This window comes from Pongo pygmaeus, chromosome 10 (assembly GCF_028885625.2).
Source record: "Pongo pygmaeus isolate AG05252 chromosome 10, NHGRI_mPonPyg2-v2.0_pri, whole genome shotgun sequence".
Taxonomy (NCBI): Eukaryota; Metazoa; Chordata; class Mammalia; order Primates; family Hominidae; genus Pongo; species Pongo pygmaeus.
This window is the reverse complement of record NC_072383.2, coordinates 129,327,524-129,355,343: the sequence shown is the minus strand read 5'-3', so window position 1 is coordinate 129,355,343 and position 27,820 is coordinate 129,327,524. Positions and strand designations below refer to the sequence as shown.

The 27,820-nt window shown below is 53.6% G+C and overlaps 1 protein-coding gene across 7 annotated transcripts in view; it reads left to right on the top strand.

The window, feature by feature from the left end:
• The window catches only part of RIMBP2 (RIMS binding protein 2), a 317,525-nt gene that overhangs the window by 228,705 nt on the left and 61,000 nt on the right, over nt 1–27,820 (top strand). For all 7 annotated transcript variants that reach the window (XM_063646814.1, XM_054443052.1, XM_054443055.1 and 4 more), the window contains 3 exons: nt 4,908–5,012; nt 13,257–13,307; nt 27,578–27,782. In XM_063646814.1, the coding sequence (XP_063502884.1) occupies nt 4,911–5,012; nt 13,257–13,307; nt 27,578–27,782 (358 nt within the window). In that variant the 5' untranslated portion in view covers nt 4,908–4,910. The remainder of the gene's footprint in view (nt 1–4,907; nt 5,013–13,256; nt 13,308–27,577; nt 27,783–27,820) is intronic.

Here is a 27,820-nt window from a genome sequence, read left to right as displayed (position 1 = left end):
GTAGCGGGGACAGCAGTGGGACTGAGCTCCAAGAGGCCATGAAGGCAGCGGTTTGATTATTTGGCATCTGTGCCGAGTGACCCGTCGTGGGGACAGGGACACAGCGGGGCAAGGTGCCTGCTCATGTTCCAGGGGGAGGAGCAGACAGCAGGCAAGGGAGCCGGCCAGTGCGTTGGGGATGAGGATGCTCAGGAGGAAAATAAGGCAGGTGGAGAACATGGTGTGTCCAGGAGGGGCCGGGCGGCCACCAGGCTTCACTGCGAAGTGGCATTTGGGCAAAGGCTGGAACGTGAGAGTCAGGCTAGCAGGAAGAGCAACACGTGCGAAGGTCCAGAGGTGGGCACTGGTCTGCTCTTTGGAAACAGTGCGAAAGCCAGGATGTCACAGCAGGGCGTGAGAGGCAGGCAGATGGTGGTGGCAGCGGCATCAGGAGGCGCAAGAGGCAGTCAGGTGGCCCTGTGACAGCATGCCGCTTTACTCCCCACCGGGGGGCTCTCAGCTGGGATGTGACATGGGGCCAGGGGTCCACCTCAGAGGGCGTCGGGCTCCTTCCGGCCAAGGACACCTAAGTGACAGTCGCCGGCAGACTCTGGAGAGACGTTTCGCCTCCAGTCTGTCCTTCCCGTGGGACATTGTCCATGCCAGTGAGCCAGTGACAGGGGTAACTTCTAGGGGCTTTCCAGGAGCCTCGAAAGCCCTCGCAGCCCCTGTTAGTGGCGTGGCTCAGGGACACATCTAGGTGGGGACGGGGGCTTTGGGCACCGTGTGTAGGTGAGGACGGGGGCTCCGGGCACTGTGCTGTCCCGCCTTCCACCCACAGCTGCGTGAGGCTCTGTCTCTGGTTTGGGCCTTTGTTTAGCACCGTCTTGGTGGGGGGCTTCCCTGGCCTTCTCAGCCGACAGGCCAGCCCCCAGCAGGACTGCAGCTCCCATCCCCTTTTTTTTAATAAAAAATGAAAGTATATTTTTAACAGTTTATTTTTTCTATTTCTCCCCTTTTGTTTATTTAATTTTTTACAATTTTTGTGGCTGCATAGTAGGTGCATGCATTTGTGAACTGGGCTTTGTTTGTTCATAACACTTAGGACCGCCTGACCCCATGGTGCTTAGGACTGCTGACCCGTGTACACACACAATCGGTGTATTTGGATGAGGTCTGTCCCCTCCCCTGCAGAATCTGACCCGTGTACACACATATTCGGTATATTTGGATGAAGTCTGCCCCCTCCCCTGCAGAATGTGAGCTCCAAGAGAGCTGGTTTTGTTTTGCTTTTGTTTTGCGTTCCTGTAGCCTTCAGAAGCCAGCAGGGTGCCTGGCACAAAACAAGTGCTTGGGTAAATACTTGTTGAGTGAGTGAGCGAGTTCTCCTGGTGGAATTTGGCTGAAATCTCCTCCTTGTGTCAGATTGAGGCAGGTGTTGGGATGTAGGAAATGGCCACTCCTGAAGTCCAGGACCGCGGATATCATTTAGGTGCCTCTGTCCTGCTCCATGCCACACTTGGACTCTTCTCATTTCATTGATCTGCCTTCACACTCTGCCCCCACTCTTGAGGTGTTCTCTCATGAAGACACATTTGTCCTGTTCCATGTCCCCAGCTTCTTGGCACCTAGTAGGTGCTCAATAAATGTCAGTCCAATGAACGAATATCCAGAAGAAGCAATGAATGAATAAATGGAGTAGAAATAGTCCTCTCTGGAGCTGGAAGCCTCACACGGAGGGCCTCATGAGGGTCTGCAGAGACTGGCCATCCTGAGGACCTCTGGGACCCTCATGGGGAATCCTGACCCCAAAGCAAAGCCACACCGCACCAAGGTGGCAGCCAGGGTTTGGAGAAGAGTTCCCAAAGTGTCTCAGGAGCTCAGGGAATCCCCCACATCCCCCACATCCCCCAGGGCTCTGTCGGTTTGTCTGTCTTGGTGGCTTGTCCCCATCCTCCTAAAAACGCCCTGCAATGTATGCAGCTGGTTTGCACTCACAGTGAACTGGTGGTGGGCGGTGGGGGGCAGAGGGAAGCTGAGGCTCTTGGTAAGAGACTGTTAGAAATGGCGAGGCCCAAATGGGCTGACAGCCCAGTGGGCGGGGAGAGCGTTGTGTCAAGGCGGATCTCGGGAGGGCTGCGCAGCAAATACCCAGGGCTCCTTCCCAGGAGGGCCAGGCCTGCCCAGGTTCAGAGCTGGAGTGAACGTGGGAAGATACAAGCATGATGTTTCCCTGGGACCCATCCGGCCCCAGCATGAACCGGCGAGGGCCACTGACCGCGACACCCACGTTTCATGGGGTTTTGTTCATGTTTTGGGGAATTCCATTTTCTCAGGATCCCGGGTTCTTGTGAGAGTTCCCATAGCAACAGTGAAACCCTCAGATGTCTGTGGGGGTGCAGGGTAATTCCAGCTTCCGAGTTCACTGGGAGCCTCTTCTGGAGACAGCAGAGAGGATGCCAAGTTTATTCAGCTTAAAAATGTGGATGAACCAGCACGTGAGGTCGCCGTGCCTGAACCATGGGCCGGGAGGAAGACTTCACTTTTTAAACACAAACAAAGTATCCCACCAACCACAGCGCTTTGCAGAATGAAAAGTGGAGGCCTTCCCCATCCTCAGTTAAAGTGGTTCTGTTTCAAGGTATTTCCCAGAAGAAAGGAGCTTTCAGAGGCAGCAAAAAAGGTAGCAGTAGGGCTATGTTTGGGAAACTGGCAAGAAGAATGTAATCAGCCTGTCTGCCTCCTCCCTCGGGGCCACACCCCTCCCCCTGAGCCTGGGTGCCCCCGTCCTCACCACCTGCCTCCTCCCAAGGGGCCACACTCCTCCCCCCAAGTCTGGGTGACCCCGCCCTCGCCGCCTGCCTCCTCCCGAGGGGCCACACTCCTCCCCCCGAGCCTGGGTGCCCCCCGCCCTCACAGCTTGCCAGTCTCAGCAGGGACTCCCTCGCCTCCCCCCTGCCAGGCTCCTCTTTCCAGCTCAGGCTGAGTTGGCAGCAGCCTTAGGAAACCACATTAACCTTCTCTTGGACGCGTATGGCCGACCTCATGGCTTGCGAAGGCTACAGGCCTTTAAGGCTCCAAAACTAAATAAAAATGAGTAAAAGGTGGTCGGGTGCAGTGGCTCACACCTGTAATCCCAGCACTTTGGGAGGCCGAGGCAGGCGGATGGCCTGAGGTCAGGAGTTCCAGACCAGACTAGCCAACATGGCAAAACTCCTTCTCTACTAAAAATACAAAAATTAGCCCAGCATGTTGGTGGGCACCTATAATCCCAGCTACTAGGGAGGCTGAAGCATGAGAGTAGCTTGAACGCAGGAGGCGGAGGCTGCAGTGAGCCAAGATCCTGCCACTGCACTCCAGCCTGGGTGACAGAGCAAGACTCCATCTCAAAAAAATATAAATAAATAAATAAAAATGAGTAAAAGGCTAAAAATCAATGGAATTGTAAAATAATAAAACAATAAAAAATAAATGACCAACCAGTTCCAGCCCAGGAGGAAGGTGTGTTGGGTCCCCCATGCCTCGCTGGGCCGAGGCACCCACTTGCTTTAGGATCTGGGTCATCTGTGTGGCCCTCGGATGTCAGGGGACGCAGGGGGGCAGGCCCGTGGGGCAGCAGACATCGGGGGTGTGTGCCGTCGGAAGGGCAGCTCCCACTCCCTTCTCAGTCCTTTCCTGGAGGCATGCATGGCCAACTCTTCCCATTTTTGAAGGAATCTGGTCTTTTATATAAAAGACCCAGATTTTAAAATGTTGACCATGAAGTCACCACACGTGTGTGTGTGTTTATGAAAGGAAATGACAATGAAATTCCAGCATTTTGCATCTGGTTGTCCAAGCCCCCCGCAGTGGCTTGGGGACCCCAGGAAATGTTTTCTGTGACTGTTCCCAGTGTGACCGCTCACCCGCCCGCTGTGGCAATTTCTACCCGATGTCATTTCCCGTGTGTTTCCTCCTGCAGGCTGCCAGGGTTCGTGGCTGGTCACTGCTGTGAGCTTCATGGGTCTGGGGGCCCAGTCCTCACTGTCAGGGTCCCGATGGTGACTCTGGGCTCGTGAGCCCCGTCAGAGGGGAGGGAAGGGCCCTCAGAGGGCAAATAGATGAGAGTTGAACCCTGGGCACTGGGGATTAAGCGTCGCCCCACCAAGCAGGACAGATGGATTGTCAGGAGGAGAGGACAGAGCCAGGAACCCGGCTCCTCCTCTCTGCTGCAGAAAATGGGCCTGGCTGATGGGGGCCACCTTGCGACTTTCCCAGAGGGGTAAGTGAAGGAATGTGGACTCCCGGGTCTGAGTGCGCTGGTTCACCGGAGTCGGCAGTCAGGACCAGAGCCTGAGGTTTGGAAGCGCCCAGGAGGGTGTGGACTCTGGGTTTGCATTCTGAACAGGTGTCCACTTCCCAGCTGTGTGATGGGCAAAGATGACTTCCTATGCCTCAGTTTCCCTCTCTGTAGAATGAGGCTACTTATAGAACCTACCTCCTAGGCTTGTGATGGGGATGATACTACTTAAATGCAGATAAAACCCTGAACCAGTGCTGGGCACACAGGGCAACATCAATAAGCCTTTGCTGTTATATACAAAGGGCCTGGGCAAAACAGGCAGAGGAGGGAGATTAAATTTTTCAAAACAAGCAAAAAGAGGGAAGTCACCTTTGCATGAGAACAGAGTTCTGCTCAAATGCTCGCTGCATTTGGAACCTGTGGAGAAGTGGCCGGTGGGGGGCTCGTTCACGTCATGGCTCCCCCGTTGGGAGTGCCGCCTCTGGAAGAGCCCTGTTGGCAGCACGGAGGTGGGTGCCCTGCGGGGCAGTGAGGGGCTGCTCTGGAGTGACCGGGCTGAGTCAGAGCCCACTTGGTGCAGGGTATAGGATGCACACCCATGGGCACAGCCTGCCCTGCTCAGCCAGGCCTCTCTCTGTCCCCACAGCATATGCGAGAGGCGGCTGAACGGCGGCAGCAGCTGGAGTTGGAGCATGAGCAGGCCCTGGCTGTTCTCAGTGCCAAGCAGCAGGAAATTGACCTTCTGCAGAAGGTAAGTGGTGGGCAGCCGGGCGCAGTGTGTGAGGCAGGGAGTCCACGGGTGGGCCGGGGATCCCTGGTGTGGTGGAGCGGCCGACCTGCAGCCTTGGCTCCCAGGCCTCTCCTTCTCTCTCCTTGCACAGAAGAATTCAGAGTCATTTCTGCTTTCCTGCTCTGGTGTTTCTTAAGTAGACCCGTGTTCACATTTTATAACGTGAAAGCAGATGCAAAGCTCTAACCTCTGATGCTGGTGAGGTTGTAGGGAAAAGCACATGCATAGAGGTGGCTGGCAGGGTGTGAATTGCCTGAGCTTCTGGAAAAGCAGTGTGCAGCATCTGTTTAAACTAAAAGTACACACACAGGGTGACCCTGCCACCCCCATCCTGGACGATGCCCTGCAAGGAGTACAGGAACCAGTTCAAAGGAGTTTTGTTTTCTTGCAGTGCTGCTGTGTGGCAGTGGGGACGGGGACTGGACCCAATTGATGCCCACTTAAGGGTGATGGCTGTGTGCACCATGGTCCATCCACACCAGGCGCCATGTGATGTCAGCAAAAAGGATGATGGTGGTTTGATTCTCCTGTCTTGAGACTGTTGCATGACATGTTATCAAGTGAGAAAACTGAGTTGCAGAGCAATATTTATAGCTGGATCCTAGTAAGAAAGGAAAAAGGGAAGATAAGTAAGACAGAAAGGAAAAGAAATCAGGAGAGAAAGGAGAGAGGCACCAGGCAAGGAGGGAAGGAAGGACTGAGTAATTTGGGATTTTTACCTCCTGGGCACCTGTGATGGGTCTGGGGACTGAGAAAGGTAACCTCACCCTACTCCAGTCCTCAGCCACGGTCCTACTGTTTCTCTCCAAGTAGGTAGGAGGGTGGTGCTCCCGGAGCCTATGGGCTTGGGGTGCCCCCAGGAAGAAATCAGAAGGTGGGGACCTGTGAACAGGTCTCATCTCATTTCCTTCCAGAGCCCAGTGTCCCCACCCAGCCCTGCCCTCTCCTCCTCCTGGCAGGGCAGCCACCCCTATGGCCAGAGTGCAGCTGGCTGGTCTGCAGCCTCCCGCCCGGCGCCGGCTGGGATGGGCCACTTCTCTGCCCTAGGTGGCCCCTCGATCCATCGGACAGCTCCTCCAGGTCTTGGATCTCAAGATAAAGGACTCGCAGTCATTCACCCAGCCTGGGGGGCGATAGGAATCTGCCGGAGCAGCGTTTCTCCTCCAGAGTTTATTAGCAGAGCTTGTTGAAACAGGTAGATAAGTTCTGATGCCATTTCTCTAATCATTTAGCATCAAGGATAGATTTCATTAAGCCAGCGCTGATGGGAACTTCACAGCCCTTATTACCTGTCATAATAAGGTGGCAGGCACCCGGAGCAGCAATATTTCATTAGATGTTATCCGCAAGGGATATTGCTGGGACACGGGCAGGAATATTATTCTTATCTTCTCCTGCCATGTCTCAAGGACCTTTCCCGTGGCTGGGCGACGCCTGATGGTACGTGCACTCATTCATCGCCACTCCAGAAGCCACGTCCCCAGGCAGGGACTGTCTGAGACAGATAATAAGTCTGTAGAAACACAGAGACTGTCCAGGAAGGGGACAGGATGTCTCCTCTCAATAGAACATTCTCTAGAAGCCTGGAGTTACATTTACTAAGCATTCGATGCCAAGGAGAATGACCTGGAACCGACTCCATTATTCTACGTCTGTGATCTCTTTTGGGTACTGTCCAGTTCTCTAGGCGCTGTTTATCCGCCTGCACTCACCGTTGTCTCCGTTTTGGACACACTGATGCTTCATTAGTGGGGCGGGGGGGCAGAGGGAGAGAAACTGGATGAAATATGAATGGGCCAATTTTGTAATTTCTAGAGGCTTTGATGTAGTTTTTAAGCGTGAGAAGAGGAAGTCTGACCCTTGAGTGGAATGAGATCCGGGACTTCTTTCCAGAGCTCATCTCTGGGTGGTCGTCGCACTGCACTTGTGACCGGCTCCCTTGTACCATCATTCACCAGGGCCATCTGCCCCTCCAAGCAGCCACTCAGCTGCTGTTCCAGAAGCAGGAACACAGCCGCGAGTGGGACACAGCTCTACCCTCCCAGGCTAAAAAAGGAAGATGAACAAGTCAGTGAAAAAGCGAGTAAGCCCAGATGATGGCGAGGGGTGAAGGGAGTTGAGAGGCTGCAGTGGCAGATTGACGAGGCCGTGACTTTAGATACAGGTGACAGTTTAAGGAGCAGATGATGCCCACCACGCTGAGGGCTGGGGCAGGAGTGTGCGAGGGTTAGGGAGCAGCACACACAGGTCCCGTTGGGAACCAGCCCAGCGCATCCAGGGAAGAGGAGGAAGGTTGGGTAGCTGGAGTGCAGCCAGGGAGGGGACAGGGATTGAATTTGGGCCTGAGGCACAGAGCTGGAGTGCTTGCCCCACCAGGCAGTGGTGCCTGCACCATGAGGCACGGGTCAGCTGAAGACTGGCCCTCATCCCCCTACCAAGATAGAAGTCACCAGTTGTCTTTGGACTCTCCAACCAAAGATGATTCTGATGAGAGTGCTTTGGAGCCATCTCAAAGGAGCGACCCTCTTCTGTCTTTCTGCAACCCCAGCTCTTTCGTGAACCTGCTATCACGGGACCCCACCCTCAACAAGTGGCTTTTGTTAGTGTCACCCATGCATGAGCTTACGGGCCAGTGGGTAGTTCTCTGTCCTCGTTTTCTTTGACCCGGGGGCCCAGTTTGAGCTTATGGCCTCCAAGGATACCACCCTCTCCTGTTTTCCTTCTCCACACCAGCCCCCCTACGCATCACAGGTGACCCCAAGACTCAGTCCTCAAGTCACATCCCTTCTCAGTCTATACTCACTGTCTCGTGACCTCGTGTAGACACGTGGGTTTCAGCACCACATCTGCGTGGTAACTCCCGGATTTAGACCTGGAAGCCAGACGACGCCACTGCACCCCAATTCCTTTACTCACGCTCTGCTTGACACCACTGCTTGGGGGGCCTCGGACGCCATGTCCCACACGGAACTCCCCTCTGTCCTTACCAACACCTGCACTTCTGCTGAACTCCTTGAGCTCTGTAAACAGCAGCATCTCCCGTTTTTGTACAGCTCTTCCTTTCCCTGGAGTTAACTGCCTGTTTTGTTTGCTTGTTGTCTTACTTCTCTGTGTACCCATCATTGCTTTGTTCCCCAACACCCTGCTGGAGCTGTAAAATTCCTCTCAAGAGAGTCTCAGTCCTCCGGGGAGCTTCTGATTCCGTTTTCCCCTTGGAGACGCCTGCCTGGAGCCCCTGGCGTCTTCCTTCAGTCCGGGTCCTGGAAATGCCCCTCCCCACTGTCTGCGGGTCTCCTCCCTGCCTCTTTGTGCTTTCTTCCTCAGCTCCCTCCATCCTATAATGTGGTTTTTCTTGATGTGCAATGTGAGGCAAGAGTTTATTTTTCCTGAAATACAGGTGGATTGTGCCACATTGTGCAGTACTTAGAGATTCCTTTGTGGGATCAGCCTCACCTCCAGACCTGGCCACCCTTGAGAGGTGCTGGACATTCAGGCATCTAATATCAGGGGCCTGCATCCCAGCACCTTGTCCAGAGGCACCTTTCTCCCAGGCAGCTCCACCTGTCGTCCTGCCTGGCATGGCAGTCGGGAGAAGCACATGAGATCATGTGAAAGGGAAAGCACTTGTTAAATCGGAGAAATAAACAAATGGGTGAATGACGAATGAGTGATGAAAGTGCCCAGGGCTCTCCTCCTGGAATCCAGGGACAATGAGCTCATGCTGCAGCCCTTGTCTCTGGGAGCTGAGCAGAGACACCGTTTAAAAAGGCAAAAGGCAGCCAAGCCAGAACCCATGCTGTCTGCTGGCAACCTCAGGCTCTCCCGGGAGACGCGTGCTTCCTGGAGACAGGGAGCAAGAGCTCATTCACAAATCCCTGCGTCCATTCACTCAACAGACGTTTACAGAGTGTCTCATGTCAGCGAAGTCCCAGCAACACAGCAAGGAGTGGGACGGTGTGAGAACAGGCTGGGAATGGGCATGACGACGGTAGAAGCGACTCTGGGCACAAATCTGCTGGTGCAGCGTGTCTGGGCTGGGACCCGGAGTGCAGGCGTGGCCTCCTTTGAGCTGTGCCACCTCTGCCGCTCCTCCCGCTCCCCATGCTGCAGCTGCTTCCTCCTCTCCCTGGACTGTGCCAAAGCCAGTCCCCTCTCGGGGACCCTCATCGACAATGCCTGGTCCCCAGGTTGTTGCAGAACTGGTTCATTTCTCTGAGTCTCCCTCAGACCAGATGCCACTCCATGCCCAGACAGAGGGCATGTCGCCCCATTTACTGATGCCAAAACATGCCTGCTCGCTCACGTGGCTGTTTGCCGACTGCCCACCTCCAGCTGTTGGTACTTCAGCTCCGTGAAAGGCGCATTGGACTCGTAGGACGTCGCCTGACACCTAGGAGCTCCCCAGCAAATCCTGGATGGGCGGAGGTGCTCAAGGGCACAGAAGAAATTGGAGATGTGACGAGGTTCCTTCAGTCGGGGCAGTAGGGTCAAAATCCCATGGATAAGATGACCAACGATAAATTCTCATCAACACTCAGTAAATGCCTGTGGAGCGAATCAATGAATAGTCAGCCCTCGTGTGACCTGCGGGGCAGAGGCACCATTGTTTTCTCCATGTTACGGGTAAGGAGGCTGAGGCTAACATGCCCGTGGTCCACTTGAGACCCAATTCCGAAACCCTGAGGCTTCCTCTCCAGGTGAACGGTCAGCCTGGAGTCCGGCTGCGCTCCGTTGCTTCAGACTTTCAGTTTCTTGTGTAGGTTACATCCTTGTCTTGTGACAAGTGGCAATTATGATAATCCAGTGGTGTGAGCTAAAGGGCTTTTCCATATTTATAATTCATCTGCAGACTTGACCGATTTTACTTTGGTCTACAGTTCCTCTTACTGGTAGAATGACTGCTTTCAGTCTTAAGGCTATTGTGTAGCGTGTGATACTAAGAGAAGCTGAGCTCGCTGCCCAATGCATAGTTAATGCTTTGACTGAATTTGGTGTGCTGCCCTCAGATTGTCGGCCTCAGTTGTGTGTGGATGGCTGCAGTGGGTCACAGCTGACCCTCTGTGTTAATTTCAGGCAGTGTCTGCCCTAATCCTGTGTGCTCCTGGAGTATTAGAAAATGTCCATCAGCCCTCAGCTCTGCGGAACTCCTGTTTTGAAGGTCCTTGTAGCCCTTGGCATAGTTCCTTGAGTCTCTCACTGACTTTTCTGCAGAGCTAATGTTTCATAACACCCACAGAGGCCCCTCACTCTGCTCCATCTAAGCCAATGCCAGTTGTCCCGTCACAGTCGCCAGGGGCCTGGATGGCTTATTGCTCTATGCCCCATCCAACCCAGCTAGATGCCCAGCACTTCGGCCACAGGGAATCTGCCCTCCCTTCTGTGAGCACCGTCTCCCTGGACGCTGCTGCTGTTCCTGCTGCAGGGCCTGCCCACCCGCCCAGATAGCGGATCCTCTGGGTAACAGGCCTGTTCCTCAGGCCTCTTCCTCCAGCGTCGGGAGCTCCAGTCTCCCTGCTCTGCAGGAACCACTCTCCCTAAAGGTCACACTTTCCCTGTGTTGGCCCCTAAATGAGCCTCGCTTAAGCTGTTGCTTGGATTTTGTAAGAATTCAGCGCTGCCAATTTTAACAGTCTATTCTGATTGCCCAAATGGCCCAGCTTGCAAGTAGCCTGCAAAAATGCATTGGTTTTCATCTGAAGCTGGAAGCGAAGTTGTACTGCCAGCTTGGCTGAGTTTTAACAGTCTGCTGGAATATTTTTGTTTTGTCTTTTTTTTCAATCCTGCCAGTTGAAAACTATCTTTGATTCAACTGAGTCAGTGGTGGCATCATTTATATAATCCCTGAATGTTCCCCGCTTGCTTGTCTCTTTTTCTATTTTGCTATTTATTGTTGCTCTTGCTGGTTTTTGCTTTGAAAGGAACAGTTTTTGGCCTTCGACGGTTGAGCTGAACTCGAGAATGGTGTAATTAACGTGCTGTGTTCCAGTCACTTGCCCAGCTCTTAAAACTCTCATTGGAAGTATGTGAGAATGGAACGCATGTGAATGAACTCTATAGAAACCTCAGATAACTCTTCATTTTTAGCCCTGGGAATGACAGATTTCCCCTTGGCCGGGGAAGCCAAGCTCTTCCCTCTTTTCAGCCCATGGAATTTTGCGAATGAGAAGTAGAAGCTGTTAAGATAATGTTCACTTGCTTATTTATGATGTTGAATCGTCCATCACTAATTATTCTCCAGGCAGCTAGAGGAAATATTTCTCTAGAAACTGAGAATTCTAAATGTAAGTCGCAGCATAGCATATGGATTCTTTATTAGTGCTCCACGTTTTAAGAGCTAGGTGCACTCTGGTGTCAGAAAATAATGCTTCTTAAAAACCCCCATTTTCCTGCTCCACGGGGAATGTTTGGGAGACGCTGATGTCAGTGTGAGGGCTGCACAGTGTGGACTGTGCTGCAGGCAGGAGCCTGGTTTGTCTTTTCTTCTCTGTCTCGTTACAGCCTCAGGAAACTGACCTCCAGTGTCCCGCACTTTAGGAAGTGTCCCATGCTTTCACAGTGGAGGATGACGTTCGTTATCCCACCTTTAAGAAGTGTCCCATGCTTTCACAGTGGAGGATGACGTTCGTTATCCCACCTTTAAGAAGTGTCCCATGCTTTCACAGTGGAGGATGATGTTCGTTATCCCGCACTTTAGGAAGTGTCCCATTTTTTCACAGTTGAGGATGACGTTCATTAGCACTCTTGGTTTCAAGCGACAGAAAACCCAAACAGGAAATTGTATTTGTGCCCATCACTGAAAATGTGGCTTCGGACATGGCTGGATCCAGGCTCAAATCTGCTGGCCTCAGACCCAGTAGAATCCAAGGCCTCCCCAACATCACCAGGACTTGGCTGCTCTCTGCCCTCCTCTGGATTAGCTTCAGCCTTGGTTTCCCTGTGGAGACCCCCGGCCACTCCAGCCCTGACCCTCCCGGTGGCAAAGTGGCTGCAGCCTCACCTCCTCCCAAGCCAAAGTTCAATAGAAAGGGGCCTCCCTCTCTCGCAGCATTCTCAGGCAGAGGCCCATTGCCCTCCGTAGGCCCCATGCCACCCAGGTCACCAGTCGCTGAGGGTCCAGACCGTGCTTGGCACAGGGGAGGTCCAGACCCCAGCCAGTCCAGAGGCTCTTCCCAGGAGAGGAGCTCCCGACGCTGGAGGAAGAAGCCTGAGGAACAGGCCTGTTACTCAGAGGATCCACTATCCGGGACGGTGGGCAGGCCCTGCAGCAGGAGCAGCAGCAGCGTCCGGGGAGAAGGCGCTCACAGAAGGGAGGGCAGATTCCCTGTGGCCGAAGTGCTGGGCATCTAGCTGGGTTGGATGGGGCACAGAGCAATAAGCCGTCCAGGCCCCTGGCGACTGTGATGGGACAGCAGGCATTGGCTTAGATGGAGTAGAGTGAGGGGCCTCCATGGGTCTTATGAAACATTAGCTCTGCAGAAAAGTCAGTGAGAGACTCAAGGAACTATGCCGAGGGCTACAAGGACCTTCAAAACATGGAAGCCATCGAAACATGACAGGTCCTTACCATCATGATGATGCTGGGACTTCTGGGCCTGTGAGGACAAGAAATAATAGTGTTCCATCTCAGATGTGCTTGAATCTGCCCTTTGCCCGGGCAGCAGCCATCCTGAGACATTTCTGTAGTGAAACGTGTGAAGTTATTCTGTGGGGCCCAGATGGCTTTGCCACCAGTGCTTTGAAGAGGGTGGCCCTGCCACAGGCTGCAGGTGCCAAGGCCTATTGCATGCTCAGGACCCAGCCCCGGCCCCTCCTCCAGGGCCTGGCGAGGTCTCAGGGAACTAGAGGTGATTGGGGGTCAAGTCTGCAGGATTAGGTTTTGTTTCCAAAGCAGTTCGTTGGACGTTTGGGTAGATGAAGGTGCTGTCAGAGGCACTGGAGGGATGCTTCTGCTACTAAGCTTATCACCTGGGTGAAGAAATAATCTGTGTGCCAGACCCCCTGGACATGCAATTTATCTGTACAGCAAACCTGCACATGTATTTCTGAAACTCAAAAGTTAAATAATGAATGTAGGAATAATTTTAATTCCTCTATTAGAGGAATAAAAATAAATGATCACCCACCCCCAATGATTCAGACATTGATCTGATTGTCTTCTTTCCCCTTTGGACATTTACTCTTTTCTCTCTTTTCATCATAAAAAAGGCTCAGGTTGAGGCTAAGAAGGAGCATGAAGGCGCAGTGAGGCTGCTAGAGGTAAGGAGCGTGCCCCTGCTTTCTGCCCAGGGGTGGGGGACGTTGGGGAGAGTTGCACTGATGCCTGCTAGAAGTAATAGATGATGTTTATGAAGTGTGCCTGGTGCACCAGTTACTAGATGCTGTTCATGTGTCTCCTCATGTCGTCCTCACAAGCAACCAATGCGACAGGTGCCAGGACCAGGTCCATTCTTACAGGGAAACTGAGGCACAGGTTAAGCAGCTTTTCCTTGGCCACACATCCAGACCCAGAACTGTGTGTCTCAGATGTGATCTGCTGTCCTCTGCTGGCTCCTCTTGGGTGGAAAGCGAGGGGGCGTGGCTCACTCGCTTGCTTGCGAATTAATTTCCCCAGGGGGAAAGGCGGGTGGACCTTCCGGAGGCCGTCCTGGTCTCTGATGAACTGCCTTGGGGTACCTCTTTAAGGTATGACACTCATCCTGGGGAGGCATTTGTAGGATCAGAGAAAGGAGGTCCTGGGGAATCAGAGTCCTTAGCGCCATCTGAGGCACTTCCCCAGGTGTGGTCCTCTCAAACACGGCATGAGTGGCCTTCTCCTGCCTCCCAGAGACGTTTCCCACTGGGGCCTTGGGAAGGAAACAACAGCTACGTCCCACCTGCGTGAGTGGCGTGTTGGGAGTGACCACCCCTGTCCCTGGCTCATGGTCCAATGCCAGCCTCCTTGGGAGTGAGTAGCCAGGCAGACAGGGAGGGCTATGGGGTCCCCCTCAGGCCTCTGCTGTCTGCATCTGTCATGCACAGTGGCTGGGCTTCGGTGAGCCGGGGTCCCCACCTGCCAAAGTCAAGGATTGTGTAATTCACCACCCCGCAAGGAGAGATTTACGTAGAAGTGGATCTGCCCTGGGGTGGCCTCCTCCCGGTAATGTTCCCTTAAGAGAGGCCACGGTTTCCCAATATTGGATGAGGCTGCCTTCTTCAGAATGACCTTGTCCCTTGTCCCCGGGCGAGCAGCAGCTACTTAAAACAGGCTATGTGCATCTCTTACGTTGCCTTTTAAAGTCTATTCCTCCCACAGGAAAAGGTTTCATCATTATCATCCTATATATTAAAATGGATTTTCTGAAAGCCTCCATTAGTTAATGACTATCTGGAGGGAGGAGTGTCATGAATAGCAAATAGGAAAATATATAACCTGGGAGAATAGAAACAGACCTCCAAATGGCCATTTATCTCCCTGGAAAATAATTCACTTTCCCTGGCCTGAGTTATCCACCGCACTTTAATTTGCATCGTCTCCTGGCAGAAAAGGTAGTTCCCTCTCCCCAGTTGCCCCGGAGCCCATTGACGTGACCCTGTGTGGCTTCAATCCGCCTCTGAGGGACCGCTCCACCATGATCCCGCCATCACCTGTCACCCCGTGCTGCTGGTGGTGCATGCTTTCAAATGTGGTGACGGTCGCAACGCAGCGTGCTTTGGTTCGAAAAACAGAAGGCAATTCGGATGTGCTGAGAATTGTGTCTTTTATTTATGGCGTCTTTCTGTAACTGTCTTGCTTTGCTCTTCGCGCAGAACACCTTGGACAGCATGCAGGTATTCTAGAGAATAGCATCTTCCCTGCTCGGCGTGCTTGGCGATGCTTTTCCCGTGAGTGGACGCTGCCATGAGTCCTGGGCCTGCTCTGACCTGCCTCTGCTTCCTGAACTGCAGCTTCTGACGCAGGTGGGGGGTGGTCGGGGTTCCTCAGCCTGGGGGAGCCGAGGAGCTGCTTCGAGGAGCTCCATGAGCAGGGCCTCCCCCTCATCTGGGCGTCAAATGCAACGCATTGCTCGCTGAGGTGCCGCGCAGGCCCAGACACATGGCTCTTCCCGTCTTGCCAAGGCTGTGACTGTCAGGCTGGGAGAGCAGTCCTGGGGTTCAGATGACCACAGGGGAGAGAAATTGTGGGTTGATTCTACCCTTGGTCCAGAGTTGTTGAGAGAGCCTAGCGGATAACCCTGAATTTGGTTAATTCGGTTACTGGTCATCAGAATTCAAGCTGCACGCCTGAGCGTCACACCCTTCCATTCTGCCTCGGCGTTGTGCGGACAGCAAGCTCCTTCCCACGGGCCAGGGAGGCTGCCTGCGCTCCTCTCTGTCACAGACCACCCCCTCGCTCTTCCCCCTGGGTGGAGGAGAGGCTGGGTTGCCCCCCAGACAGGCCTTTGAGAGTTTTCCACGCCTCTGAGTTGGATGGTGAGTTCGTGGAAGGAACGGCCTTTCCCACTTCTGGACAAGTGGTTCTCTACGTGGGTTCCCCGGGGCAGCAGCAGCGCCCAGGAGCTTGTGACCCGGCCTCAGACCTGCTGAATCCAAACCCCTCGGGGAGGGCCCCCAAGGTTGGCTGTAATCACCCTTCCAGATGTTTCTCATGCCGCTGAGGTCTGAGAAGCATTGTTTAGGGAGTCTGTGAGGCCAGCTACTGGGAAGCAGAGAGTATTTTCAGCAGTGCGTTCCCTGGGAAGCCCTGGCCTTTGCAGGGTGAGCACCTTGGGAACCTGATCCCGACACTGCAGCTGTTGACCGAGAAACCATAGCTGTCAAGTCCCACCCACTCACCCATTGAAGAACCACCTGTGGTGTGCAGTGGGGGTTTCATGTCTAGGTGTTTGTGTCCTTGGAGAATGGGGCATATTGGTGACTTTCTGTAGACAGAATATTCCACTGGGCAGCCTGCTTCCATGCTCAGCCAGATAAAATAGAGAGCGCCTAGATAGGATACACCCCAGAACATGTGTTACATAAAATGCCTGAGCACACGGAGAACCAAAGGTGTCTGAGATGGGTCTCAATCAATTCAGGACATTGCCAATGTTAAGGACGCACCTGTGACAGCCTCGGGAGGTCTTGATGACATGTGTCCAAGGCAGTCTGCGTACAGCTTGCTTTTATACATTTTAGAGAGATGTGAGTCATCAATAAGCGTAAGATGTACATTGGTTCGGTCTGGAAAGGTGAGACAATTTGAAGCGGGGGCTTCTGGGTCATAGTGTAACCGCTTAGTGGGTTCACCTTGCCCGTTGCCTAGATACAGCGAATTTATCAAGACAGGGGTGTTGCAATAGAGAAATAGTAATTCATGCAGAGCTGGCTGTACAGGAAACCAGAGTTTTATTACTACTCAGTCAGTCTTCCTGAGAATTTGGAGACTAGAGTTTTTAAGGATAATTTGGTGGCTAGGGGGCCAGTGAGTTGGGAGTGCTGATTGGCTGGGTTGGAGATGAAATCATACGGGGTCGAAGCTGTCCTCTTGCACTGAGTCACTTCCTGGGTGGGGGCCACAAGACCAGATGAGCCAGTTTATCCATAGAGGGCAGGGTCTGCAAAATATCTCAAGAACTGATCTTAGGTTTTACAATAGTGATGTTATCTCCAGGAGCAATTTGGGGAGGGTCAGAATCTTGCAGCTTCTAGCTGCATGGTTCTTAAACAATAATTTATAGTCTTGTGGCCAATTTGTTAGTCCTGCAAAGGCAGTCTTATTTCCAGGCAGGGAAGGAGGCTTGTTTTGAGAAAGGGCTGTTATCTTCTTTGTTTCAAAGCTAAACTATACACTAAGCTCCTCACAGAGTTCGTTCAGCTCACACCCAGGAGTGAACAAGGACAGCTTGGAGGTTAGAAGCACAACGGAGTTAGGTCAGATCTCTTTCACTGTCTCAGTTATAATTTTGCAATGGTGGTTTCAATAGAGAAGAGACAAAGGGTTGCATTCTTTTGAGTCTCTGATGAGCCTTTCACTGAATACACAATTTCCATGTGAGAGGGAGGCAGAGGAATAGTCATTTATGCCTTAGTCTGGCTCAGTGAATCTGCATTTTTGCATAAATAATAGGGCAGAAGAAACAATCAGATATACCTTTGTCTCAGGTGAGCAGAGGGTTAGGAGCTGAGTTCTTTTGTCCCACCCCTGTGAAGATAAACGATCAATTTACATTGCCTGGGTGAACTTCAACAGAACTGTTTTAGGGTAAAGATCTTGAGGTCCACAAGGAACCTCTTTGTGTGCAAATTGTGAGGGAGGCATGTAGCTTTTTAATCTTTGCGGCTATCTTATTTAGAAATAAAATGGAAGGCAGGTTTGCTGACACAGTTCCCAGCTTGATGCTTCCCTTTGGCTTCGTGATTGTGGGGTCCCGAGATTTATTTTCCTTTCACGGTACCCATATACACAACTCCAGTGCCATGGACACTTCCAGGCCCTGTTCTCCAAAGAATGAACGGCCAGGAGGTTTTGGTGGCAGTGGGGAGGTGTCTTTTTTTCTTGGTCATGCTGCATGAAGTCCTGAGGCCCAATGAGTACCCTGGGCTAGTTTTGGGGTTTAGCAAAGATGTGCATCAGGATTTAAACATAGAACAGAGATTTTTAGGAACTTGCCTGTCAAGACAGTTCTTTTTGCAAACCTAAGAAACTGAGAGCAGGGAGATTCCAGCTGCTAGGACTTAAGTAATTTCTTTGGCACTTAGCGTCGTATCAAAACAGAAAAGCAAAAGAAAACAATGAGAGCAACACCACCGCCTTGAACAGGTGACCTGTGCTGGGCCCTATCCTGGGAGTGCGTCGGAGAGACATGGAGACATGTACAAGATAATGCCCATTTCACTTGATAATCTTCATGTCTGGGGGAAACCAAGACACAGGGAGGTTAATGAATGACCTGCCTGAGGGTCTCAGATAGTCATGAGCAGAATCCCATTCAAGCCCCAGGAGTGTGGCTTTGGAGTCCAGGCCTTCCACGGCTGCTGCACAGCACAGCTTCCAGTCAGCTCAGAACTCTGACCTCCCTGCAGGTGCTGGGTGGGGGCAGAGGGGACAGCAGCCCTGGTCCTGCCTGTAGAGCGTACTGGAGGCTGAATCATAAGTCAGTGCTGGCGGCTCCAGACTCAGGGAGCACCAGCCATTGCCGCCTTCACCTGCTGATTTTTTCCCTGGGTGTGCGGCAGTAGCAGGGGGTAGGAATGCAGGAAGTCGCTTTACCCCAGGCCCTTGAGAAATACAGTCATATTTAACCCCTGAAACCACTGCCTGAGGTTTTCTGTCACCTCATTTTGCTGATTAGGCAATTGGGGCACAGAGACAACGAGCCACTTACCCGAGGACACACAGCTCCCAAGTGCCAGGGCATGGCCCCAAGGGCAGGAAGCCAGCCTGGTAACACCCTCTCAGGTGCTTTGAGAAAAGTCTAGGGGCTGGTGTGCTTGTCACCACGTGGCTGGGCTAAGAGATGAGGATGTGGGCTTCCTGGTCAGGGGAACATCGTGAGGAGCCTGCGCCAGTGCTGTGTGCTTGGCATGTGTGTGTCGGCAGCTCTGTGGTGATTCTTCAGGGCACCCTCGTGGGTGTCTCTCGCCTTCTCTCCACAGCGCCTTGGGTGTCTCCTCCTGGAGCGAGGCATCGAACCGCAGTTTAGTCCTGGTTCGTCTCGGCCTCAGAGGAGCCCGGCTATTTTTCCTGAACAGCCCCCCTTCCTCCCTGGGAGACTTTCGGGGTGGCCAACGTGCTTGCTTCCCAGGCAGGCTGGCATCTACCTCCCCGCAGGGGTCTGGCCTCAGGCCTGCAAAGGATGATTGTGGGCTGTGTGGCCTTTGCCTTAAGGGGTCGTCCCTTCCTCCATAAAATAATCCTAACAGTTGTGTTTTGCATCTAGGGTAGAATAAAGATGAGTATTATCCAGGTTGGATGCATTATGTATTTCTCACCCTTTTTCACTTCTTTTCTGATTTTAAAAGAAACTAAAATGGAACCATGACTGTGGGCCCCCGAAGGTAAAGGGCTATGGTCCCAGGTGCTGGACCTGAAGGTAAAGGGCTGTGGTCCCAGGCGCTGGGCCTGCTCGGCCTGCAGGGAACCAGCCGTGCCTGGCTCTTGTTCAGAGGTTGGGTGACCCCTGGGCCAGTGAGTGTGTTAGGGGAATGTGTGGGTGAGTGAGGGCGCAGGCTTGGGCTTAGGTGGGCCCTGCCCGCTGAGGGTGTGACCACAAGTCCCTCTTGGCCTCGTCTTCTGCCCTGGTGCAATGGCCTAACACCAACTTACCCAGGAGGTCTCTCTGAGTCAGCAGCAATGCATGACTCCCCCAGGCAGGGCCAAGCACATAGTAGGTATTCAGCCAGTGAGCAGTGAAATCACGTAGGGCCTGGCACATAGTAGGTATTCAGCCATTGAGCAGTGAAATCACGTAGGGCCTGGCACATAGTAGGTATTCAGCTAGTGATCAATGAAATCACATAAAGACAGCACATGGGACAATTTGTTTCTAAATTACTCCTAATGTTACTGGAAAGCAGCCTCGATCCAGACCCCAAGAGAGGATTCTTGGATCTTGCGCAAGAAAGAATTTGGGTGAGTCTGTAGAGGAAGGCGAAAGTCAGTGTGTGAGAGAAGAAAAGAAACAAATGGATGGCCACTCCACAGGCAGAGCAGCAGCGTGGGCTATTCATGGTTGTTTCTTGATTATATGCTGAAAAGGCGTAGATTGTTCACGAGTTTTTGTGGGGGGAGGGTGGGCAGTTCCCAGAACTGAGGGCTCCACCCTTTTCAGGCCATGTAGGGTAACTTCCTCATGTTGCCGTGGCATCTGTAAATTGTCATGGCGCTGGGGGGAGTGTCTTTTAGCAGCCAATGCGTTATAATGAGCGTATAATGTGCTGTGAGGACGACCAGAGGTCACTCTCATTGCCATCTTGGTTTTGGTGGGTCTCGGTGGCTCCTTTACTGCATCCTGTTTTATCAGCAGGGTCTTTATGACCTGTATCTTGTGTCGAGCTCCTATCCCATCCTGTGACTTAGAACGCCTTCACCGTCTGGGAATGCAGCCCAGTAGGTCTCAGCCTCATCTTTCCCAGCCCCTATTCAAGATGGAGTCGCTGTGGTTTGAACGCCTCTGACACTAAGTCAAGTGACCCGGTGAGCCTGGACCGTCCCTGGGTTCTGCCTGTGATTCTGGAGTGATTATGCATTGGGCCTCTTGCTCTCAGAACCACCCCGTTTGGATGCCAGCCGCCAGCACGGCGCCTGCTTATCACCCCTCTTTACAGAGGCTGGGAAGCCAGAGGAGGGCACTGAGCCGGGAGCTGGGGGAGCTGCGGGGGCGACTTGGATGCTTCCCCCTTGTCTTTAGAAATAGCCACATCCACATTTGCAAGCCTCTGCTGTTTGTTCCAATTATAGTTGATTTGCCTGATGACTGTGCCATCTGTTCCTGCCTGGTCTGGACTCAGTTGCTTCTGAGCAGCGCCCTGCAGGCCCTAGCACCTGCAGGTGGCCTCGGGGTGGGGAGGAGCCAGCACCATGGGGCTGGGTGTGTCCCTGCATCCCTGCAGCCGGGGTGACACCCAGGCCCAGTCCCAAACCCAGACAGGACAGCACTCTGTATCCAGAAATAAATATCGAGGTATAAATGCGCCCGCCTGGGGCAGGACCGCGGGTTCCTCTTTTCTCTCAGCATGCTTTGGAAGCGGCTCCTGCTGGCAATTCCTCCCTATAGGCAATTGGAAGCTCTTTGCCCCAGCAGGGACCCACCTGGCAGTGACGAGAGCCTTCCCTGCTGCCAAGACGCCAGGGAGCTGTGCTCAGGCAAGGAGCCTAAAGGAAAGGTGCAAACAAGCTGGGTGTGGGTGGGCAGGACTCTTAGGTTCTCCTTGGTAGGAATTTGAGGAGGGGGAGGCTGTGCCCTTGTTCCACACCTTCAGTGTAGGTTATAAGGAAAGCAAGTCTCACAGCAGATTCTCCCATCAGACAAGCATTTACGGAGCATGGGCTGGTGGACAAGCAGACAGGAGAGGGTACATTCCATGCCTGGTCTGTGAGCTCCACGTGGTGCCAGCGCTCTGCCCTGCTAGGAGGGTGCTTGCGCGTTGGCCCCATGATGCTCATTCAGGGAAAGCACGTCAACTGCACAGGGACTAGGGCAACCAGACTCCTCGAATCAGCGTCCGCACGCAGGACCAGCTAGAGACCCAGCTCTGCACACCGTGCCCAAGACCGCAGGAGCAGGGCCTCACTAGTCCACACCCTGCTCATTCAAAGGTGGGGCAGTGCTAAGATGCGTGAGCTGGGTGACATATTTCACTTTAACCAACAAATGCCCATTTCTCCCATCCCTTATGCTTAGGAAAAAGCCAATAATTTTACTGTTTATTTTTCCTGATACTGGTCACGCCGAGTAGCATGCCTTGGACCTCGGTGGAGACGCAGCCGGGCAGGCATCCTCGGGGCAGCTGTCTCCAGGCTTGCGGCAGCGCGGCCTTCCTGGTGTCTGCACTGGCCACCCCTGGGTGGGATCCTCAATTATGGCAATGCATTGCCCAGCTTGTCTGTAAGTGCGTGCTCGATGCCCAGGTGGATGTAGGCACGCAGAGGGTCGCAAAATCTAAGTTCCAGAGCCCCCCAGGCCCAGGAGCAAGCGAGGGATCCTCCTGTGTGTCGGAGGCTTATGTGGGTACAGCTGGGGGCATCTACAGGGCCATGAGGGCATTTGATCCAACCTGACCCCCCCACACACCCAACCTGCTGATGCGGGAGTGTCACCATATTGTCGTGCAGAGCAGCACCACGGCCAGCAGCCACAGCCTGCAGCCATCTCTAGATATGTCTGTCAGCCCAGGCTGCTGATGGGCCTTTAAATACTCAACCAGTATTTAAAATGTGAGATTTTCCGGTGAATTGAAAATTCCCTGGGTTTGTCAGGTCGTTCTTGCTATAAAGGAATGCCTGAGGCTGGGCCATTTATGAAGTTTTATGAAGGTGATTTATGAAGGAGTCACTGGCTGATGGTCCTATAGGCTGTACAGGGGGTGTGCTGGCTTCTGGGGAGGCCTTGGGAAACTTAGAATCATGGCAGAAGGCAAAGGGGGAGCAGGCATGTCATGTGCTGAGAGCAGGAGGGTATGGGAGGTGCCAGGCTCTTTTCAACAACCAGACCTTGTGTGAACTTAGCCTGCTCATTATGGCAAGGACAGTGCCAAGCTATTCATAAGGGATCCGCCCCCAGGACCCAGACACCTCCTGCCAGGCCCCGCCTCCAACACTGGAGGTCACATTTCAACATGAGATGTGGAGGGGATGATGTCCTGCTGCTCCTGGGAAACCAGAAGCTTTAGCTTTGCCTTTGGTGGGCTGCACCCGGGCCGAGGCACCGGCCCCTTTGGACAGAGCCGGTTGCCCTGCTAACCACCCCATCCTGAGTTCCTGCAGGCCTGCCCTGCCCCTGCCCCTGCTGGCACCCCTGCCAGTCTGCGTGCAGGGCTGTGTCCACACGGTGATTTGCCGTAGCACTCAAGTCCATCCCGGGACCCCCCGAGGTGTAAGGAGCAGTTGGCAAGAACGAGCTCGGCAGAGCCGGCGTCCTTACAACCCCCGGGCCAGGCCCTCTGCAGCCTCCTTGAGAGAAGCAGGGCAGTGTGGTTTGGACATCCTCCCATCCACATCTCGTGTGGAAATGTGACTCCCAGTGTCATAGGTAGAGCCTGGAGGGAGGTAGCTGGGTCCTGCGGATGGGTCCCTTGTGAATGGTGAACCACTGGCCCTATCTGGTGACCCCTTAGAGGAGAAACACCCTTTGGGAGGAGGTGACAGCTGGGAGCCTGGGGGTGTTTCTCAGGCTTCAAGAAGGGAATGACTTTGTGTCACAGGAGGGCATGGAATCTCCTGTGCAGTGAGCCCAGGTGGGCGAGGGGACTGTGGGACGGGGCTCAAGGCGAGCTGGCTCTCCCCGCTCACTGCTGCCCGTGGGCCTCCTGCTCCCGACACCCCTCAGAAGGCGGTGGATGTCCCCGGCGCCAGGCCCTGGAGAATCTGTGGGGGAAGCAAGGACAGTGGCTGGCTGCTACTCTGCTAAGAATACCAATATCCCTGCTGTTGCTGTTGCTAATACTGCATCTGCTGCTGATACTAATACTAACACCAAACTGTTACTGTGAAGGATAACACCAGTACACTTGCAGGGAGTAATAATGATACTGCTACTACTAGTACAAATAATACCAATATTGCTGCTGCTGCTGCTAATACTATGCTGCTATTAATACTAATACCAACAGCACTGTTACTATACCACTACTCATACCGACGCTGTTCCTACAAAAAATACTACCGTTGCTACCCCTGCTGTTAATGCTGCTACTACTGCAAGTAATAAAAATACCAGTACTACTGACACTAGTACTGCTAATCAATACCAATACTGCCAGCATGATTACAGCTGCTCCTGCGAGCGCCGCCGCTGCTGCTAACGGCAGTTCCGTGTGCCCAGCATTCCACCTGCGGCCATTTTCTGAGCCCTAAGCCTCCGTTGACGCACTCCGCCCTCACGCTCATCCTAGAAACAGGCTCTGTCATCATGGCTGTTTCACAGAGGACGGGACTAACCTCTGACGGGCGCTGCCCTAGCCGCTCACGGGCGCTCTGGCCCTGGGACTTTTTTTTTTTTTTTTTTTTGAGACAGAATGTCACTCTTGTTGCCGCTGCCCCCAGCTGGGGAATGTTCAGGCCTTTCCCGACCCTCCTCCCTCAGCTCATTGCCCAGTCACCCCAAGCCTCGGCCGCAGAGGGAAGGGGAGTCCGGCCCTGCTAGGTCTCAGGCCCTGAGTCTTGAGTCTGTGGCACTGGGGTTCAGGCACTCGTGCGGACCTGGGTGGCGTGGCCTTTTCTCACCCGTGGTCACGCGCTGTGTCATCACAGGCCTGGGTGTTCATCAGGGCTGGGTTCCCTCTCCCAAGGGGAACCCTCAGCCCCAGGTACCCTGTGAGTCTGTGCTCCAGGCCCCACTCTGTGCACGGAGGACGCAGTCCCCTCGGTAAGCTAGTGGCTACCCTCCTTGAACCCCACTGGCCCCTGGCAGGGATCTCGGGGTTCCTTAATGAGCCACCCGGTGGCTGCTCCTCCACCCATTTTCTATCTCCCTTGGACAGAGGTGACCTGGTTCATCTCTAACTCAAGGGTACTCCACGCTTTCTGTGCGTAGCTTCGTTTACCCACAGCTTATTGTGATCCATCAAGTATCTGTTAAATGTCCACCCTGTGCCAAGTCCTGAACTAAGAGTTGAGGATGGACTGATGGGCCAGGCCAAGGGGCTGACCTTGGGAAGCACCACTATGGCCCACACAGGACACGGGAGTGGGGGTGGCCCTGCCAGGCGTTGAGGACCAAACCACAGAGAGTATGCAGCTGCTGCTCGGCTCACCCTCATCCTTGGCCCCCCACCCCCCGTCATTTCTGGGAGTCCCATGGAACCATGTGACAGCAGACAGCCTGCCCTCTTCCCTCGGTATTGCACACAACCCACTCTCCTGCAAACAAAAGCAGGCAGCCCTCAGCCTGCCGGCCACTGCGTAGGTGTGTATCAGATGCAGAACCCGCTTTAGGCTCCTGTGACCTCAGCCGCCCTTAGCCCCCTTGATGGGGTGGTACCTTTCATTATTTTCACCGTCTCTGTATGCCACCTGTATTCTTAGTTCCTATTGTTTAAAATCTCTTCACTTCTGAAAACTTTATTTTGAAGTAATTTTAGGTTCACGGGAATTTACAAAGACAGCAGGGAGAGTTCCCGTGGCCCCTCTTCCGGATTCCCGGTGGTGGCGTCTCTGTAGCCAGAGTGTGTTCTCAAAGCCGGGAAGCTGGCGTGGGAGCAGCACTGTAGCATGCTGGGGAATTTACTTGCTTTCTCCAGTGTTTATATCCACTCTTTTTTTTTTTTTTCCGTATATAGCTCTGTGGCATTTGGTGGTATATACAGATTCTTATAACCACCACCATCAGGTGTACAGACGGCTCTGTCACCCAGAGAAACTCCCTCATGGCACCTTCCCTCGTCACACCCTCCCCTAACCCGAAACCCTGACAACCGCTGATCTGTTCTTTATTGCTATAATTTTATCATTTCAAGATTTTTGTATGAAAAATCTATTCACTTTTTTTTGTTTGTTTGTTTTTTGAGACAGAGTGTCACTCTTGTTGCCCAGGCTGGAGTGCAGTGGCTCGATCTCGGCTCACTACAGCCTCTGCCTCCCGGGTTCAAGCGATTCTCCTGCCTCAGCCTCCCGAGTAGCTGGGACTACAGGCGCGTGTCACCCTGCCCGGCTAATTTTGTATTTTTAGTAGAGGATGAGTTTCACCATGTTGGCCAGGCTGGTCTCGAACTCCTGAGCTCAGGTGATCCGCCCACCTCGGCCTCTCAAAGTGCTGGGATTACAGGCGTGAGCCACTGCGCCTGGCCTATTTTAGTTAGGTCATTTTCATAGACACGACGTTAGGGAATAGGTGTGCCAGTTACACGTTCCCTGTCGCATGTTAGAATGAATGCATGACTATTAAACGTCTCCTGTTTCTCCACACCCTGGGAAGGCTCCGCGAGTGCCCCATGGGTGCCTGGGGGTTCGTTGGCTCACACAGTTGAGCTCAGGGCCCTCCGGGGTCTGGCCTTGCCTGCAGCAGGCAGTGGCAGCTGTTCCCTGGCCAGGACCCTGGCTGCCCTGCAGGGCCCATCACTCTGTCTTAAGGGCTGAACCAGCAGAGCCAGAGCCCCTGCAAGCCCCGCGAAGCCAAGTTGTCATCCCACCTGCAGACCCCACATTTGGGGTCGGAGCTGTCCCGGGCTTGGGTTCCCTCCGATGCTTTCCATGTCAGGCCCCGGAGAACCCTGGGTTTTTAGCTCTATGCCTTCCTCGGTAGACACAGCCGGCTTGGCCAAGCCCATTCAGCTTTTTAAAGAAGAATACTGCTGATTTCTTTTAATGAATCAAAGAAATTAATTACAGGCTTTGGATTTGTTAGGTTTATTTTAGAAATCCATGATCTCAGCCATAAATAGTGCTTCATTCTGGACTAAGGAGCTGAGAAGCCTGCTGCCTGTGGAGGGATAGTGGGGGAGAGGATGGAAGAAGAGCAGGGGCGGAGGAGGGGGAGGGGGAGGTGGGGGGCTGTTGCTGAGCCCTTCACTCAGGTCCGGGACGCAGCAGGAAACAGGCAGACAAAGCCCTGCCCTTATGGGGCTGACATTTCACTGGGGGAAATGTCAGTGTCGTCAGCCCCACAGATGACATTAATAATCCCATAAATGGGATTTTCCTAGCCATCCTAAAGTAAGGAGTGGCAAGAAAGCGGCCTTGCATGCAGACCCAACAAGCCATCCCCACGAGGAGCACGGTGCCCACAGCTCAGGGCTTGCCTTTTTCACTGATTCAGCAAACTCTCTTTGAGCACCTGCTGGGTGCTAAGTCCATGCAGAGTATCGAAGGTGTCCATGAGCCAGAAAACAGAGGCTTGGGGCTGAGAGTGTAGTCGTGGACACCAACAAGAAACAAACAGCCCAGGAGCTACCGCAGTGCCGGGGGGCTGTCAGCGCAGTGGAGAAAGGAATGCGGGGTGAGAAGGTAGAGTGGGTCCTCTGTAGACCCCTCTGTCCTGCACCTTCTGTGATGGGTGCCAGAAACCCATCTCAGGAGACCATGTCTTACGTAGAGCTCAAGTCCCAGGGGAGCAGGGAGAGGGGCTTTGCCCATGCACCTCTGACCTGGGAAGAAGCCCACAAGGGTCAGAGATGTCCTGAGATTGGACACAGCCTAGGCCCGTCCTGCCCCGAGGAAGGAGCTTTGCTGGGCTACACCTTTCCTGTGTGTGTCCCCGGAGGAGACGTTTGCCTTCCCCAGGGCTCCCGAGGTGTCTTCGTGTTGTCTGCAAATGCAGCAATGTTGCTAACTGAATGTAGCAGATAGAGATTCCTTATTGCTCAAAGTGGCGTTCTTAAGGGTTCTGCAGTCCAAGGGGGCGGGCGCCCTGGATGAGAAGAATTGCATCCTTGCATCCGTGGGACAGCACTTGAGCTGCTCCCCTGAGTCTGGGCTGCGTCACAGCCTCATACTCCAAGTTCCAAACAGCTCTAGCAAAGCCTGCCAACTGCAAAGTGCCCGGGCTACACGCAGAGCCCAGAACAATCTACGGTTGGCTGGGAGCTGAGTGTTTGCAGGATTTCTTGGCACCTGTGGTTTCTCACATTGGCCAGTAGCCAGGTGGCAGGAGAGGCTGGGTTTATCAGGCACCGCTCTCCCGTGGAGGTGGGAGGAGGCCCTGCTGCACATGTCACACACAGACACATGCACACACGATACAGGCTCATATGCACATGCACACACCACACATGCATTTTCACAGACACAACACGTGTACACACACGTGCACACACATGCATATGTGCACACATACAACACATGTGAACAGGCGCACACACATTTCCACCACCAAATGCCACCACTGACCCCCTGTCCTGCCTCTGCCATGCAGTCCAAGGTTCGAGAGCTGGAAGAGAAATGCCGGACTCAAAGTGAGCAGTTCAACCTGCTGTCCCGGGACCTGGAGAAGTTCCGGCAGCACGCTGGGAAGATTGACCTGCTGGGTGGCAGCGCGGTGGCTCCCCTGGACGTTTCCACGGCCCCCGGCAAGCGTTTCCCACAGTTCATGAATGGCCTAGCCACCTCCCTCGGCAAAGGTAAGTACCTGGACCTAGCGCCTTGGCTGTGGTGGGGA